Raw genomic sequence first — 17,242 nt, forward strand, 5'->3', positions numbered from 1 at the left:
ACCATATAGTCCTTTAGACTGCATGCTTTCCTTTCATGCTTCTGATTATTTTTTACTTACTTAGATTCATTCTCTTTATTGTTGCCTCTAAAGCTGGGTTGTTTTTTTAACTACAGATTTCCTCTCCTACTGGACTAGAATCAAATGTAGGAGGTCTCACATACAGACCCCCAGACTCCTCCATCTTTTACATTGAGATGACAGTTTCTGGGGTGTCAAAATTATATTGTCCTTTCCAGCAGGTGCCTTCTAATTATATAATTATTGTTACCCTTTCTTTCTCTCCATTTTCTCTTCCCTTGCTTCTCATCTCCTCCTCCATCCTTGCTCCTCGCCTGTTCTGTGACTTAAAGGGCCCCCAGTGTCTATCTATTGGTGATTCTTCTTCAAGATCAAAAGCAAAACCAGCACAGAACCAACTCCACTCCTCCTGAAAAGAGCCCTTTCATATGTGAATTGGTTAGTAAGAGGCAGAGTGCTGTAAAAGCTTTTTTTAAATAATTATATTTTGAAGAAGTAATACATGCACGTGGTACAAAATTCAAACACACAAAAGGGTAGAGGATGAAAAGTAAGCCCCACTCCCAACCCCCAGCCATGCCATCTCTCTTCCTTGATGAAATTCTTATTACCAACAATCAGACTTGTATAGATATTCTCCTGTACACTCTGTCATCCACATGGTAGATATACACTGTTTGGTACTTAATAATGTGTCTTAGAGAGGATTCTGTATCCAAACATATAGTGCTGCCCCTTTTAAAATGTCTTCTATAGCCTCCTTTAAGGTTTAAGATGATATTCAGAAAATACTAAGTATTAGACTTTATTAGGTAAATTAAAGATTTTTTTAAAAATTTATTCATGAGAGACACACACACAGAGGCAGAGACATGGGCAGAGGGGGAAGCAGGCTCACTTTTTGGGAGCCCCATGTGGGACTCGATCCCAGGACCCTGGGATCATGACCTGAGCCAAAGGCAGACACTCAACCACTGAGCCACCCAGGCATCCCTATTAGGGAAATTAAATGCTTTTTTTCCTCACTCCCTCCCAACATACACATAAACCACACACAAACTCACAAACATGAAAGTATCCACACCAATATAAACAATATAATCACAAGGACTTTTCCTTGTTCTGGAAAAGAGGTCTCAGCTAATTGACACACAGTTAAATTAGTTAAGCTTGTCCATGTTCAAAACTCAGAGGTAATGCCCCTGGTAATTGGAAATGCTATTAGATGAAGTATTTGTTCATATGAATCATCACATATTTCTTCTTTAATAGAAACAGTAGAGCCATTAAGAGTCCAGTGGTCAGTGTTGCCTTTTGTCTTTCAAACCTGAGGCTGCAGAGGGAGGTTTAAAATATACATCATTAACATTGATGATCTCTTCATTGTTTGATATAGCATTCAGGAAAGCCAGTCATTGCTCATGTCCTTTTACTGTGATATTTATCATGCAAAGCAGAATTCATCCTGCAAACAAAAGCTCAGGTGTAAAGTGGTGGGACGGGGTAGGGGGAGAGCCACTTTGGAGGAAAATACATAATTTGTTCTTATGCTGTTGAGGAACAGAATAGCCTGCCAGGGAATTGGACGGAGAAGTTTCTGCATTTCCTCTAGGATTTCTGGTATTAGAAAGAACCCTGGACTGAGGCTCAGGGGATTGGGGTTCGAGCCCCACTCTGCCCCTAATGAGTGTGAGTGAACTCTTGTCAAGACAGCGCCTCTCTTGGGGCACCTGGGGGGCTCAGATGGCTAAGCATCTGCCTTCGGCTCAGGTCATGATCCCGGGGTCGTGGGATTGAGCCCCATGTCCACGTGGGGCTCCCTACTCAGTGGGGAGTCTGCTTCTTCCTCTCTCTCTGCCCCTCCCACTGCTTCTCTCTCTCTCTCTCAAATAACTACATTTTAAAAATCTTTAAAAAAAAAAAAAAAAGACCGTTCCTCTCTCTAGGAACAGATGCTCTCAGGTGAACTAAAATTGATAAGGTGATCTTGAGTGTCTGACTGAAAACTGTAAGTTTGTGTTTATCTATCTCACAATGGCCTTCTCTTCTTTGTCTCTTACAGTTGTTGGATTAAAGATGATTCTATCTTTTACACCTCAGTTGTGGCTTATTTTTGCCTCATATTTCTAATGAATCTCTCCATGTTCTGCACTGTTCTTGCTCAACTGAATTCCATGAACTCCCAAAGCCGCAGGACCCGGCGGAAGATGATCCTGCATGACCTTAAAGGCACAACGAGCCTGACATTCTTACTTGGCCTCACCTGGGGGTTTGCTTTTTTTGCCTGGGGACCTGTGAGGATCTTTTTCTTATATCTTTTTGCCATTTTCAACACGTTGCAAGGTAACTTCTGCTTCTTTGTACTTCTGTGGCTAGCCAAACCTCCACGAAAGCTTTGCTGCTTTGGAAAATAATCTTACCTTTTGGGGATTGAGAGGAGGGAAAGATACTCCAAGAGGCCTCTACTATCAATGGATTGACAGGCAGCCATTGGAAATATTACCCAGATATTAGGACTTCATTAAATGAGCTCACTCTTACTTTGGGATATACAGAACAGCCCAGAGAGCTAACTCAACTCCAGTTAGTCGGCAATATTTGTATCAAACACTGACTGGTGATTCTACAGTATTCATTGAATCACCACATTGTGCTCGTAAGTGTACAGATGTGCACTTATGTTGACATTCTGAAATGCGCAATCCAGTCGAACACAATAATTACTGGACAGTAAAAACACTAAACTTTTGATCCCCTCGACTTTGACTACATCAGACAGAGATCCAAATATTTTGGGAAGGAGTCAGGCTAGGAAATTGGAGAGTCATAAAGAAATGAAGATGAAGAGCAAAGAGCAGTGGGTCAAGGCAAGAGGCCAAGGTTCTCGTCTTGGTTTTGCTACAAATTGACCTTGGAAGAGTCACCACAACTGATTGGATTAGATGATCATAAACTAATGTCTCTATAGCTCTTTAATTTAATCCCCATTTTCTGGTGAAAGAAGGAAATGATAGTAATGTGGTAGGCAATTGATTGGTAGGCCAAAGATGTCATGAGAAGTAAAAGAGAAGGATCCAGTTAATATGCCTCTGACTAATTGTTGATGTTCATTTTAATCTGACTTTGCCTATTACAAATCTTCAGAGGAGGAGACATACAGAATGATTTCCTGAGAGTCTCAAACTCTGTTCTGTGTTCTTCTTGTCCTCAAATTTGGCCCAGTTCATTTGAGCCACAGGGGCAGCTATGAGTGAACTTGGGCAGTGCATTGAATCAGGGCCTCCCTTAGTACTCCAAACCATTTACCCACTCAATAAACCTCTTCACCAGACTCCAGTCCACTGGTGATCCATAGGATGCCCCAGCAAGAGAAGAGTTCTATGGTCAAAGAAGTTTGGGAAAGGCAGCAAACTGTATTCCCCCATTCTTAAAATGGTACAATACATATCATCATGGTAAAAGCTCTGAGAAATTCTGCTGGGGGAGGAAAAAACCTTTAAAAATTTATTTGAACCTCGAATTTTAAAAACTTCAGAGCACTTTGTTGTATGGTTATTAGCCCCTGAGGAATCTTGGGGAATGTGAATTGGTATGTAGTTATTCGATGCCAGACATTTGCAAGGTGCTGCAGGGAGATGGGGGAGCAATCTAGAATAAGGCACAATTTTTGCTCTCATGTCAAGAAACCATCTTATTTTAGAGCAATGAGGTGTATCAGCTGAAACTTTCTGCCCCACCAGATACTTCCAAGCATATTCTGATTGGAATGCTAAAAGACCAAATGCCAGGGAGTAGGATGTGTGCAGAAGTGGATTGGAACCAGATGCCCAGGCAGATTTCTTCCTCAGCAATAAGTTCATTCACTAATTCTGAGAAGAAACACACTCACCCTCTGTAAAGAGGGGCTAACAGGGAAGCTGACAAAAGAACAAGAAAGCAAAGCTGTTTAGAACTTACAAAGGAAGAAGGAATGTCTTCAGAACAGCAAGTGCTCCATTCCTGTGGTGGAAAGGGGAAGTAGTATCTAAGCAAGAGGCCTCCATGGCTTAGAAGCAGAATCCAGCTGGGGATCTCCTGAGGAATAAGCCCCCAAAGTCCCACAGATCCAGCATCAACAGAGCCAAGCTGTCTCTGTCTGTCAGATACGCTTTATGTCAACCAAGCACCAAGCATTTCTAGTTCCTCATCCTGCCTTACAAGATAGAATGTGCCATCTTACAGAGAGGGGTTTGCAGAGCCTTGAGTTTCAAACTCAACTCACACACATACACACTCACACACACATGCATGCACACTCAGAGCAGGAATGCAATGAAACAAGTGAACAAATTAGCCATTTAAAAGACAGATAGCAAGTTTGCAATTTTGGCTGAAGGAGGTTGCCCTATGGTCAGGTGTGAAAAAATTCTGTGTAGGATAAGCCATTTCTGAAGGAGGGATGCACAAATAAAAATGCAGGTGACAAAAACCTGACATCTTCCCTCATGCCTATGTTCTAGTGAGTAAGCAAATCAATCTGTTATTGGAAAGAAAAGGGAAAGCTGACAGGCAGAGGAGAGCTGGCAGGCAGCTCATTGGAATTCACATAATAACCTTTAAGTCTGAGAACAAAATAAACTCCATGAAGGAACGGTAATAGGTGCTTGTTGTCACTGTTGCCCCTTGTTCCTGCTGAAGCTGGAGGAGTTTTACATGCTCCAAGACTGGGGTTTGCTCTCACCAGGTTGCTGCACCGCCTTCCAGGTGGTTGCTGCTCCGAAAGAGTGAGCGCTGCTCGATTCATCACCACAGTTGTTTGGTTACACGGAGATAAAGCCCTCGGGGGAGTTAGTGAGACATGTCATTCCATTTAGCCTCCAGATTGCTGCCTCCCACCTGGAATCAGAGAGTCTCAGGGCTGGGGCTGGGGACCCAAGATCTTTCAATCCAACTTTCCATCAAGTGACAGAAAGTCACATGCCTCTACCTGAAACTTTCCAGAGACAGAGAGCTCACCATTCTATAAAGCAGAGCATTCAGCTTCTCTCTTTTTTAAATTAAAATATATTTGACATTTAACATTGTGCGAATTTAAGGCGTACAACATGTTGATTTGATACACTGATATATTGTAATATGATTACCACTGTAGCTTCTAATCGGCTCTGCATCTTATCTGGATCACCCTTTCCTGAGGGTAGAATGTATAGTGCAGTGGTTAAGACCTTGAGCTTTCCAGCTGGACTGCCTATGTTTGGTCTTGACACTGGCACCTCAATATTAACCCTGTGACTTGGTCAGATTTACTAGACTTCTTGGACTCTGAGGTCTCTTATCTATAAAAATGAGACTAATAGCACAATGCCTATGATATAGTCATTACTTAGTAAACACTAGCTGCAATATGTTACCATGTGGTGATTCTGTGGCTCCCCCCACCCCATTGCTCCTGGTTCTAACCTGGCCACCACACAGAACAAGCCTAATTTGTCCTTTTCATGACAGGCCTTTCAGATCTGCAACTATAGCTACCATCTCTCCTCACCTTGTGTTCCCACTCCAAGTCTTCTCTATGCTTGAATACTTCTATTTGTCATCATCACTTGAAAACCAAGCCTCCCAAACTGAATATGGTGCTGGTAGGAGAAAGAGCCAAACTGGGGCAGGGTGGCAGGAGACTCTCACTGCCTCAACCAAGATTCTTGACTTCCACGAATGCCCTAGCTGAAGTGAGCTTTGGGGGCATTTACTAATGACTTGTGCTCAACTAGCAATGAGTTAGGACCACTCTGATCCATCACTAATCATTCACTTCAGCACAACTGGCCAGTAAGGAGGAAAGCTGAACCTTGTATAAAGAACAGAAGGTTACAAACTGCACTTGGGCCAAAAGAAAGATTTTGAGGCCCAAAAAGATAATATGAAGGTTGCAGAAAACTGTGAGAGTTTGTGTCTCAAGTGCCTTGGAATTCAAGTCAATAAACATCTGTTGGGCTGCTACACATAGAACTGGAGGCAAAGGGAAAAGTGATACGAAGATGAAAAGACTTTACAGTTGGGTGGAGAAATGGGCAACACACGGAGACCGTGGCCACAAATAGCAAGCTGTATAAGAAACAGAGTGCTATCAGAGCTCAGAAGTGGGAAAAATGAATTTCAGTTTGAGGTACCTAGAAAGGCTTTGTTAATGGGAGTTATTTCTGCCAATTCCGCCCTCAAACTTCAGGAGATCCAGTTGGCCCTCCAGAGCATTTGCCATCAGGAAAACCTCAAGTCCTACTTTTTTCTCCCAAGGAGATATTTTAAAGAGTGGGAATGAGAAATGGCCAGCACTGCTGGTGGATACCCTTAGCCCTTCTCTATTCCACTTTCAGGACAAAATCAAGGCTGGCAGTGGGAAATGAAGGCACCAAATTTATGGATTCCACACAGTGTAATTGTGCCAAAGAGCATGTGTATTAGTTTTTTATTGCTGTGTAACAAATTATTCCTAAAGTTTAGCAGCCTAAAGCAACAACACTTATTATCATACCCAGTTACTAAGGGTTGGGAATTCAGGAGCAACTTAGCTGGGTGGTTCTGGCTCAGGTACTCTTTTTTTTTTTTTTAAGTGGGCTCTATGTCAGAGCCCAATACAAGGCTTGATCTCAAGACCCTGAGATCAAGACCCGACCTGAAATCAAGAGTCAGATGCTTCACTGACTGAGCTTCCCAGGTGCCCCCTGGCTCTGAGACTCTTATGAAGTTGCAGTCAAGCTGTCAGCCAAGGCTGTACTCATGTAGAGACTTGACTGGTTCTGGAGAATCCATTTCCAGGGAGCCTCAGTCACATGGCTGTGGACTGGAAGCCTCACTTCCTCACCATGTCAGCCTCTCCACGGGACTGCATGGTGTTGTCAAGTTATAACACTTGGATTCCTTTGGAGGGAGTAATCATAGATAGAGAGAAGCCACAATGTCTTTTATTACCTATTCTTGGAAGTGACATGCCATCACTTCTGCCATACTCTATTGATACAGTGTAGGAGGGGATGACACAAAGATACAAATGTCAAGATGCAGGGATCATTGAGAGCCATCTCAGAGGTAGACTACCATTGCAGGGCTGCTCTCTCAAACTTTAGGATAGATAGTAGCCCAGGGAGGAAACTATGGTTGATATGAAGTCTTGATACATACCTTCTTATCATCACTGCCTTTGAGAGGGAAGCTAGAAAGATGAACTCAGAAAGCCATAATGGCCCTGGGGTTCCTTAGGAGGAGTATCTATGGTAATAAGAGTAGACCTGGGTCTGGGCATTGGTGGCCACTGGCAAAAGAAGCTGAAACACACTGACCTTCTTTTGACTTAGGATTCCTCATTTTCATGTTTTACTGCGTAATGAAGGAGAGTGTGCGGGAGCAGTGGCAGATACTCTTCTGTTGTGGGTGGTTACGACTGGATAACTCTGCTGGTAAGATGCCAGTTTGGGTAAGGTTTTGAATTTTAGAGGTTCCACACAATTGATCTGATTAACTTGTCTCCTGACTTGAGTTCAGAGAGCATTGGTATCAAAGTGGAGGCTGTTTCCACATCATGAAAATGATTTGTACTTCTGTGCTGAGATGAATGAAGTCAAGTGAGGAATGTGACTTGGGCCATATTTTAACTTAGTGAAGCTTCTCTTTTGGCCCAGATTCCTTGGATTGCTTGTCCTGGCTGTCACCTCAATCTCAACTCAATTAAAAAGAATGTTGATTGAGTGCCCTACTGTGTTTCAGGCCCTGGGTCACAGGGGCTTTCTGGCCCATAGCCAACAGTGGGTTGAATGGATATGGGAAGCAAGGAGCAATAGTGGAGAAGCCTTGCTGGATGGAGTGATGGACCATCCTGCACAGCAGGAGATGTGGTGAACCCTGGTGCTGCCTCTGAGAATAGCTGCAGTCCAGGCAAATTGATTTTCTATGTATCAAAAGGCTCTTCCATACAGTTCAGAGGGCTTCTCTCAGCCTCAATGCAAAGCCCAGTCTGTTTCTTCTAGGGAAGGCAAATGTTTGAACTTGAAGATTTTATAAGTAGCACAGAAATCTCCCTCCTTTATGCTATAAGTAGCACAGAGATCTCCCTCCTTTATGCTGGGAATGTCAGTAACCTGCTGGTTCCTGTGCCAGGCTCTAAGGAGAGCAGGCATCCTTGGTAAATGAATTAGCTCTGCCTGTATCACACATCACAGTATGAATCTACTTCTCACAACTTCATAGAGAAACTGACTCCTTGAGGTACCTAGAACAGATGCTCTGTGCATTAAACTTATTTTTTAATAGGATTATTGAGGTAAAATTTACACATCATACAATTCTCCCATGTTAAGTATAGAATGTGATGGGTTTTATGGTTTCAATTTTTCTGGTGTCATTTCAGACAGGGACAGCAGGTGTGGGCTACATGTTGGGTGTAAACAAGAGAGATTGAAGAAAACCTTCCAGAACAAATTGTTGACACCATCCCTCAAGTCAACTATGACGAGTTCCACTTTGAAATCTTTAGGCTCTGCACAATGCACTCTTTCGGAAATATGCTTTCCAAATGGTGAGTAAAAAGCTACATTGTCTACATTTATACTCCAGAAATATTGAATTAATGTGAGGCCACATACATGGTCTTGGGAAATCCTTCCTCCTCAAAACTAAAAGCACATGTGCATATATATACCTGGGCTCATTCCTGGCTGAGAGAGCGCATATAGAAGAACCTAGTGAACTTAGTATGTGCAAACCTGGTGGGTTATTAGACTCAGGCAGGAGGGAAGAGACTAAAGGTCAAAACAAATTCATGTGTAATTCAAAACAGTTGTCAGAGATGGTTAAACCCAGAAGGAACCTTAGACAATGTCTAGTGTGATCTTGTTTTCCAGATGAGGAACCTTAAATGAGGAAAGGAAAATGCCTTATGGCCACTCACTCACCATCAGCAGCAGAACTAGGGCCAGAATTCAGGTTTCCTGGCTCTCAGGCTAGCGCACATCACACACCACCAAGAGCACCAAATGTGCTGCACGACACTCTTAGAGGCTCAGCTTCTCCCACAGGAAGCCAGATTTTTAGGTACAGAGGCAGTTGTTGAGGTGGAGGTAGGTGTTGGGAGGGAAAAAATGTAGGGAAAGGATTGATCTAAAGGCCCGAAGTGAAGAGAAAGGCAAAGGGAACAAGGACTTAGGAACTCAGACTTATGTTGTGATGCCTCTGTGTTGTGTACTTCCAGTTGGACAATGGTGCAGTAACCTTTGGTTGCCTTTCTTAAGGACCAAAGTAGATTCCAGTTCACACATCTAGAACTCACCTTTGGTGGCCTGACTGTAGTCACCCTCACACTTTCTCATTGCCTGTGGTAGAATTGCCTTATCCGCTTGTATTTTACATCATGCTGATTCCACACAGCAGTTCTATTTCCAAGGGCTGTGGCCAATCTGGAATCAGCATGGTGAGTAAAAAAAATAAAGGCAACAAGGAACACCTGGCAGCTTGATTGGCAGAGCATGGGACTCTTGATCTCAGGGTCATGAGTTCAAGCCCCATGTTGGGTGTAGCGATTACTTAAATGATAAAAAATAATAATAAGTAAATATTCTTAAAAATGAAGGTTAAGGTCCTTTGGTTCAAGTCTCAGCTCTGTCACTAACTCTGTGACCTAGGGCACATCACTCCCCTACACGAAGCTGCATTATCTCTACCTTCAACATGAGGATGCTAGGATGGATGGTTAATCTCCAAAGTGCCTACCAGCTTCAGGACTGTGTGGGGCAGCATTGTTTCCTAGTTTAGGCTTGATTGGCCTATGTGCAGTCTCAGGCTCCTTCGCTGTATGGGGAAGTTGGTGCATATGGAAAGACTCGTTCCATGCCCACAAGTGTCTATCACTCTGGCCAGCTAACTTGCCGATATGCTCTGCTGCTCATGTGGAGGCACGGGGGAGCCATAGCATATAACAGAGGGCAGGAGTTGCGGAAGCTGCTTAGTAGAGAATAGTTGAAGCTGATAGGGAACTAGTTTTGCGCAAGGGTTAATTAGTATTGGCTCTTCTGCTGTCCCTGAGGGATATTGTTTCATTAGCAGATATATGGCTTGAATGTACGTGTCTTTCCTCAGGGGGGAGATGGTAGCCCCCTGTGCCCAGGATTTTAGGGTTGTTTTTAATATTATGCCCAGGATTTTTTTTAAAAGATTTTATTTATTTATTCATGAGAGACACACACAGACCAAGAGGCAGAGACACAGGCAGAAGGAGAAGCAGGTTCCATGCAGGGAGCCCAATGTGGGACTCAATCCCAGGACCTGATCCTGAGACTCCAAGATCACACCCTGAGCCGAAGGCAGACTCCCAACAGCTGAGCCACCCAGGTGTCCCCATGCCCAGTATTTTAATGTTGTTGTACCAAGCAATAGATCCAGAGAGCTGAGGGGCCTGAAGTTGTTGACCAAGACCTGGCTGGTGGGGCAGGTAGTCTAGCCTCTTGGGCCAGAGGTTCTAAATCTGCAGTCTGGATGTTGCCACAGTCAGAGCCAGGCAGCTTAATTTCCATTAGCATAGAGTGAAGCTTGCCTTCTGTACCACTGGGCACTCTCAGGCTTTAGAAACAGCTAAGGCTTCTGAGCAAGAATATCTGATTCACAGGGGCTGTGGATATGTGTGTGTCACCAGTTTGTGTGGTCCCTTCCTGAAGGCATTCAACATTTGTCCATGAATATCCTTCCCTAGGTCAAGGTTCCTATGAATAACACAGCCTGCTATTAACAATGCAGGAAGAACATATGCACTTGTAATTGCCTAAACGGTGCTGTCAGGATGAATGAATTTACTCTGGATCTGTAGAAACTACCCAAGGAAAACACCACAACCTTTACTTCCTAATTCCTCTTATTCACTCCTTTGTTCGGTAAAAATTATCTGATGCTTCTACTATCTGTGAAGTCCCCAGTGCCACTGCTGAGAATGTCCTTTTTCTTTCTTTAACGCAGGTAACTTTGATGAAGATCCCTACTGTTTCTCTCCCTTGAGTTGCGAAGTTGTGCCTAATTATGTGAGAAGAATATTACCTGTGGAAGTCAAAATGAGTTCCACACACAAACAGAGATTTCTTGAATAATTCCCAGCAGAGATACCCACCTCCCCCTGCTCCAGATTAGGGAAAATGTTGAGTTTGTGAAGTCATCTGCTCCAACTTTGTATTCTAAATATTATTTTGGAAGGAGCAGAGTGAAATAGCATTTAGTAGATATTAAAGTCAGAAGATTTCTCCTATTCTTTGTTATAGCTGTTTCTTTCTTTTTCCAGATGAGATTTGAGCCTATGGTTATAATATATTATGGGACGCATGTCTACAGTACTGGAGATTTTGTTTCAAAAATTCTAAATGTCCCATCCTGAAAGAAAATAATCAAGTTCAGGGTCCTCACTGCACTGTGAATGAAATAATTTAAGGCTGCCAAAGTTTTCGGATATCCAGTGAGCTTGACACCCACAGGGGACGTAGAAAGAGTCACAAGGTCATACCTTCTGGGAAAAAAAATACCCTGTTGGCCTGTCATGACAAAGCATCTGAAATCCCCATTATTCAAGTCACTCTTTGATTGAATCCCCTTGTTGACATGTAAACATGGTTTGTGAAAAGGGTGGCTCATCAATCCATAGACACCAGTGAACTCCTTAGTGGGGATGAATTTCTTAGCCAAGACAGTCCCTGAGGGGACAGCAAGCAGGGTTCTGAGGAATGTGACAGAACAGGAGCTGTTTGAAGATGGTGGTTCTCCTTAGGGAGGAAAGGACAAGTCAGGGTGAACTGGACAGTGCCGGGATAGAGGTGAAAAAGAGTCACCCAGAGGCAACAGAGTGAGCGCTGAGGATGAATTCTGCCTGCTTTTTGCTCTGTGGGTAAGCATAGTGTGTGGCCTTCTTAATCCTCTCCCAAATATTGCTACTGAGCCTTCCTAGCCAGGCAGGTTGCTCACATTTGGCCTTGGGTAGCAAGAAGTATGGAGAAGAACATTTTGGAAAGATACACAAGCAACTGATTATCAGTGGTTGCCTTCAGGAAGGGGAACTGGGTATCTGGGAAGAAGGGAGACATACTTTTCACCCTCTACCTCTTGATATCTTTGAATATTGTATTGAGAGAATATATTACTCTTTATACAATAAATGAATGAATACATACATAAATATGGACAACTGGACCTTTCCAATGAGAAAGAAAAGTGAACTCTTGGGTTTCAATACCATAAATCAAATCCCCCATAATCCTTGGGAATACATATGGTACCGCTAGTGGGCTGGGGCAACAGCAGAGCTAGGTTCAAATCCCAGCTTTGTCACTTCTTAGAGTTGAGACTCAGGGAAATAACAGTAATAGTACATTCATTATAAAGTTCAAATGAGACTTACATGAAGTCTACGCATTTTCTAATACAGTGAAACACAGTAAATCTTAACCACTTTCTCTTTACAACGCACATCCGCTTACCTCTCACCTTTTCATGGCCCACCTGCCATATCTCCCCATTGGATGTAGTATCACATTGGATCCGGTAAGCAAGAGTTAATGCTGACTACGAAATAGACCAGAGCACTGGCGCCAGGCACTGGTATGAAGCTCCTTGCCTCCCCCCCCCCCAGTCCCCTCTACCATCTGAAGTAACATTAAAAAAAAAAGTAGGAAAAAAAAAAAAGTAGGCAGGCCCTTAGGCCTCCAGATACCTGCCTCAGAGTCAGTTCCCTTGCCTACAAAATTTTGTTTTTGAGGTAATCTCACAATGATTGTTATCTGTGGGTCTATATGTGTACTTTTTTGTAAGAGAAGGTGAGTGTGTGAGTGTGCATATGTGTGTGAAAGGACTAACATAAATAATGAAAAAATTGTGTCTTGAATGTCGGAAAATGTCTTTGAACTGACAATATTTTCACCTTCATTTGAAAACAAATTTAGGGACAGGACTTCAATATAATGAACAAATCTATAAATATATACATTCTGCAAATGCTTTGACTTGGAGAATCATTTTGGCTGTGAAAGTGCCCATGACTGTTCTGCTCCTGCTGGAGTGATGAATATACAGCCTGTCTCTAATGACCTGACATGCTGTCAAGAACAGAAACATTATTTCATAGAAAAGTTCATGATTCCTGTCATGACTCCTCCTACTAATTAGTAAAACATGGGTTTTCCACAAATTAGACAATTTGAAATTCTAGGGAAAACACTGACTAAGCGTCCTTTGGGCATCCTTTGGTTTGCTCTTCCTGGGCCCACAAAATGGCTGACGTTGTGTGAAGGCAGGCCTGCATGATTACAGAAAAGAGACCCTAGAACCTTTGTGCTGCTTTCAATCAACAATCCACCCCCAAGTATTCACTGAGCCATAATATGGAGAGAAAGATTCAGACATGTCATCCATAGGTCACTACCTCCAGCAGCTTTTACCATCCACTTGAGGAGACCAGATACACACACTAGAATAGCCAATGATTGAAGTAGGGAGGATACGGTGAAGAGTAGTGCTTCACAGGCAGGAACTGATGCAGTGTTTAGTCAAGCTGAAGGTGGAGTGTCAGGTTTAATCCAATCCGTAGTGAAATGGAATAGAGAGGCCAGGCCAAAGTTGGTCAAAACAGGCTTTTACTGGGACGCGCTCTCGGGCGAGGTTCCGCGGCCCACAGGGGAGGGAGAGAGCCGGGAAGTCTCGGGCTGGCGGAAGTCATGCCCAGGCAAACCGCGGGGTGGGGGTTGGGGGGCTATAAAGAGTTTTCACTGCTGGGGATTTACCCCAAAGATACAGATGCAGTGAAATGCCGGGACACCTGCACCCCGATGTTTCTAGCAGCAATGTCCACAATAGCCAAACTGTGGAAGGAGCCTCGGTGTCCATCGAAAGATGAATGGATAAAGAAGATGTGGTTTATGTATACAATGGAATATTACTCAGCCATTAGAAACGACGAATACCCACCATTGGCTTCAACGTGGATGGAACTGGAGGGTATGATGCTGAGTGAAGTAAGTCAATCGGAGAAGGACAAACATTATACAGCCTCATTCATTTGGGGAATATAAAAAATAGTGAAAGCGAATAAAGGGGAAAGGAGAAAAAATGAGTGGGAAATATCAGAGAGGGAGACAGAACATGAGAGACTCCTAACTCTGGGAAACGAACTAGGGGTGGTGGAGGGGGAGGAGGGCAGGGGGTGGGGGTGACTGGGTGACGGGCACTGAGGGGGGCACTTGATGGGATGAGCACTGGGTGCTATGCTATACATTGGCAAATTGAACACCAATAAAAATAAATAAATTGTACATTGAAAAAAAAAGTTTTCAGCGGGAAGATGGGGGCAGGGTGGCATTATGATTATGGCAAGGGTTACAGGTCTTGTAAACTAAGTTAGGGTAGGGTGGCAAGGCAGCATTGGTGGGAAGATGGGGGTGGGGCGGCAAGGCAGCGTTATTGGGAGGTTGCCAGCCTGGGGTGGCTGTTTTGAGGTTCCCAGTCTTGCCAGCCCAACATGGAGTATTCTAGGTTTGGAAGGGAGCAGCTTTGGTAAGGCAGGATCTCATTTCTCAATATCACAGGCAAATGCTCTGTATGAAGTAGGAGCCAGAAAATCTACAAAACCCCTTTGGAGCTTCAGGGTATGGGCTCTGTCTTCTTATTCTCTGCTGTGTCTTAGACACCCTGTGGGCAAGCCCCAAAATGCTAAACAGTACTAAACTTTATCTGGACCAAGTTTGAGGAAGCTCCTGCCTGGTACCTGAATCTTTACTTGTTTTGTCAGAAGTCCCAAAGGTGACGGTGACCATGTGTGATGGTCCACTTCCCCTGAACCCAGAAATATGGGAGGGTCGGTGGTTGGAAGGGTAAGAGGAGGTAAGGCTTGTATCTTTGATGGCTCAAGCCTATGGTTAATCGATGTCTTTCTCATCCTGACCCTCAAGTATTTAGGGGACATGATGAGTTTGAAGCAATGGAGAAAGGACCTAGTTATACTTCTGTTGATTAGACAAAACAAAGAGATGGATTAAATTCATTCTTAGAATATCTGATACCATACATATTCATCATATGCATGGGTAAATGAATGAATGGTCTACAATACAGAGTATATGAAAGCAATAGCTGACTTCCTTATCTAGGGTTTCTTTTTTTTTTAAGATTTTATTTATTTATTCATGAGAGACACACAGAGAGAGGCAGAGACATAGGCAAAGGGAGAAGCAGGCTCCCTGAGGGGATCCTAATGTAGGACTCGATCCCAGGACCCTGGGATCACAACCTGAGCCAAAGGCAGACACTCAACCACTGAGCCACTCAGGTGACCCTTATCTAGGATTTCTTTTTTTTTAAATTTCTTAATGATTTATTTATTTGTTCATGAGAGACACACAGAGAGATAGAGGCAGAGACGTTGGCAGAGGGAGAAGCAGGCTCACCGCAGGGAGCCTAATGAGGGACTAGATCCCAGATCCCAGGATCACGCCCTGAGCCAAAGGCAAATGCTCAACCGCTGAGCCACCTAGGTATCCCTAGGGTTTCCTATCTTAGTGCTAAGTAAACCTATGTTACCCACTCATACATGAGCCTCATGAGGGCAGAATTCTTGTCTGCCTTGTCAATTGCTATACAGTCAGTGCTTGGCACAATGTTTCATTAAAGGTTCTTTGGTGGCCAGAAACAAACAAAATGTCTTTAAATTGACAATATTGTCAGTTCTGGTTACCCAAGGGGAAGGGAATTGGTGGAAAGAGTTTGGGGAACTCATATAAGTTATGGGAAGGTTAAAGAATAGGGCTTGAAAAAAAAAGAGGTCTACAAATCAGGAACCATACAGGTAGCTTCCTAGCCAAGAAACATCTTGTAAGGGCATCAAACCTGAGAAAAATAAAGAGTAATTTCTTCTATCCTCATGTTGTCAGTTTAAGATTCAGAGTCTCGCGAGACTGCTTCTGATCAGCTGAGCTTAAATTTTATGCTGTACTAAGCAGTCAGATGAGAAATGTGGCAGAAGAAACCTTCAGGGAGCCTTTTGGTCTTGCATACATTCTTTTTTAAAAAATATTTTATGTATTTATTTATTCATGAGAGAGAGAGAGAGGCAGAGACACAGGCAGAGGGAGAAGCAGGCTCCATGCAGGGAGCCTAATGTGGGACTCGATCCCTGGTCTCCAGGATCACACCCTGGGCCTAAGGCAGACGCTCAACCACTCAACCGCTGAGCCACCCAGGCATCCCAAGCCCTCTGGTTTTGATAGTGGTAGGATAGGAGCTTGGATTTACCATCCCACCAAGAACACCCCCCAGCGGGAGAGAAGTCATTCTGCAAAAAAAATGAGGATGCTGTTAAAAATGGACTAGTAGGTGGCAGAGGGGGGAACTACACATTTGCCCACTATGCACAATACAGGACTGAATGTATTTTGGCTGAATGAATGGCTCATTCAGTCACATACTTCTTCAATGAGGGTACAACAATGCTTGGAAGAGGAGATTCTGCCCCCCTAATCCCGGCCATGCCTCATTCATGTATTCACTTGTTTTTTAAAGGCTAAGGTATATCAGGACATGTTGAGAGTTCAAAGTAAGCATCCCAGAATGATGGAGAAGAGTGCTGTTATAAATGGTGACTTTAAGAGATCTTAGGTACACAGGTTGACCTTACTCTCAGGAAAATCAATATACAAAACCGAGCTTGGTTGTCTATGTTGTTGCCACATCTCTCCAGAAGACTTCACAACTCATTACATTCCTCAGTAAAGCTGCTTCACTCTATTGCTCTCTAAAATTTCCCCCATATATTTGAAAATATATTGTGATCCCAACTTCTAGGACCCTTCGGCTCTGATTAGGGAGGGCTTGGTTGTCTGAAAAGGAAATGAGAAGGAATCCTGCTTCCATTCTCCAGCTCACCATACTATTGGCAGGGTATTCTCAAAGTGAGGTTCATAGAAAAGGGGGAGGCATATGGCCCTCAGGGCCCTGCACTGGAGGACTCTGGTGTGAGTATAAAAAAAAAGACCCAGGGGCATCCCGGGTGGCTAAGCGGTTTAGCGCTGCCTTCAGCCCAGGGCGTGATCCTAGAGACCCGGGATTAAGTCCCACATCGGGCTCCCTGCATGGAGCCTGCTTCTCCCTCTGCCTGTGTCTCTGCCTCTCTCTGTGTATCTCTCTGTGTCTCTCATGGATAAATATATAAAATCTTAAAAAAAAAAAAAGGACCCAG

The 17,242-nt window shown here is 43.6% G+C and overlaps 1 protein-coding gene across 1 annotated transcript in view; it reads left to right on the forward strand.

Annotated features, from left to right (window-relative positions):
• Positions 1–11,278, forward strand: part of ADGRG4 (adhesion G protein-coupled receptor G4) — a 99,646-nt gene extending 88,368 nt beyond the window's left edge. The window contains exons 20-23 of the mRNA XM_072744321.1: positions 2,084–2,364; positions 7,353–7,454; positions 8,402–8,569; positions 10,996–11,278. Coding sequence (XP_072600422.1) covers positions 2,084–2,364; positions 7,353–7,454; positions 8,402–8,569; positions 10,996–11,123 — 679 coding nt within the window. The 3' untranslated portion in view covers positions 11,124–11,278. The remainder of the gene's footprint in view (positions 1–2,083; positions 2,365–7,352; positions 7,455–8,401; positions 8,570–10,995) is intronic.
• Positions 11,279–17,242: the final 5,964 nt, after the last annotated feature.

Source organism: Vulpes vulpes, chromosome X (assembly GCF_048418805.1).
Source record: "Vulpes vulpes isolate BD-2025 chromosome X, VulVul3, whole genome shotgun sequence".
In the NCBI taxonomy this organism is placed as follows: domain Eukaryota; kingdom Metazoa; phylum Chordata; class Mammalia; order Carnivora; family Canidae; genus Vulpes; species Vulpes vulpes.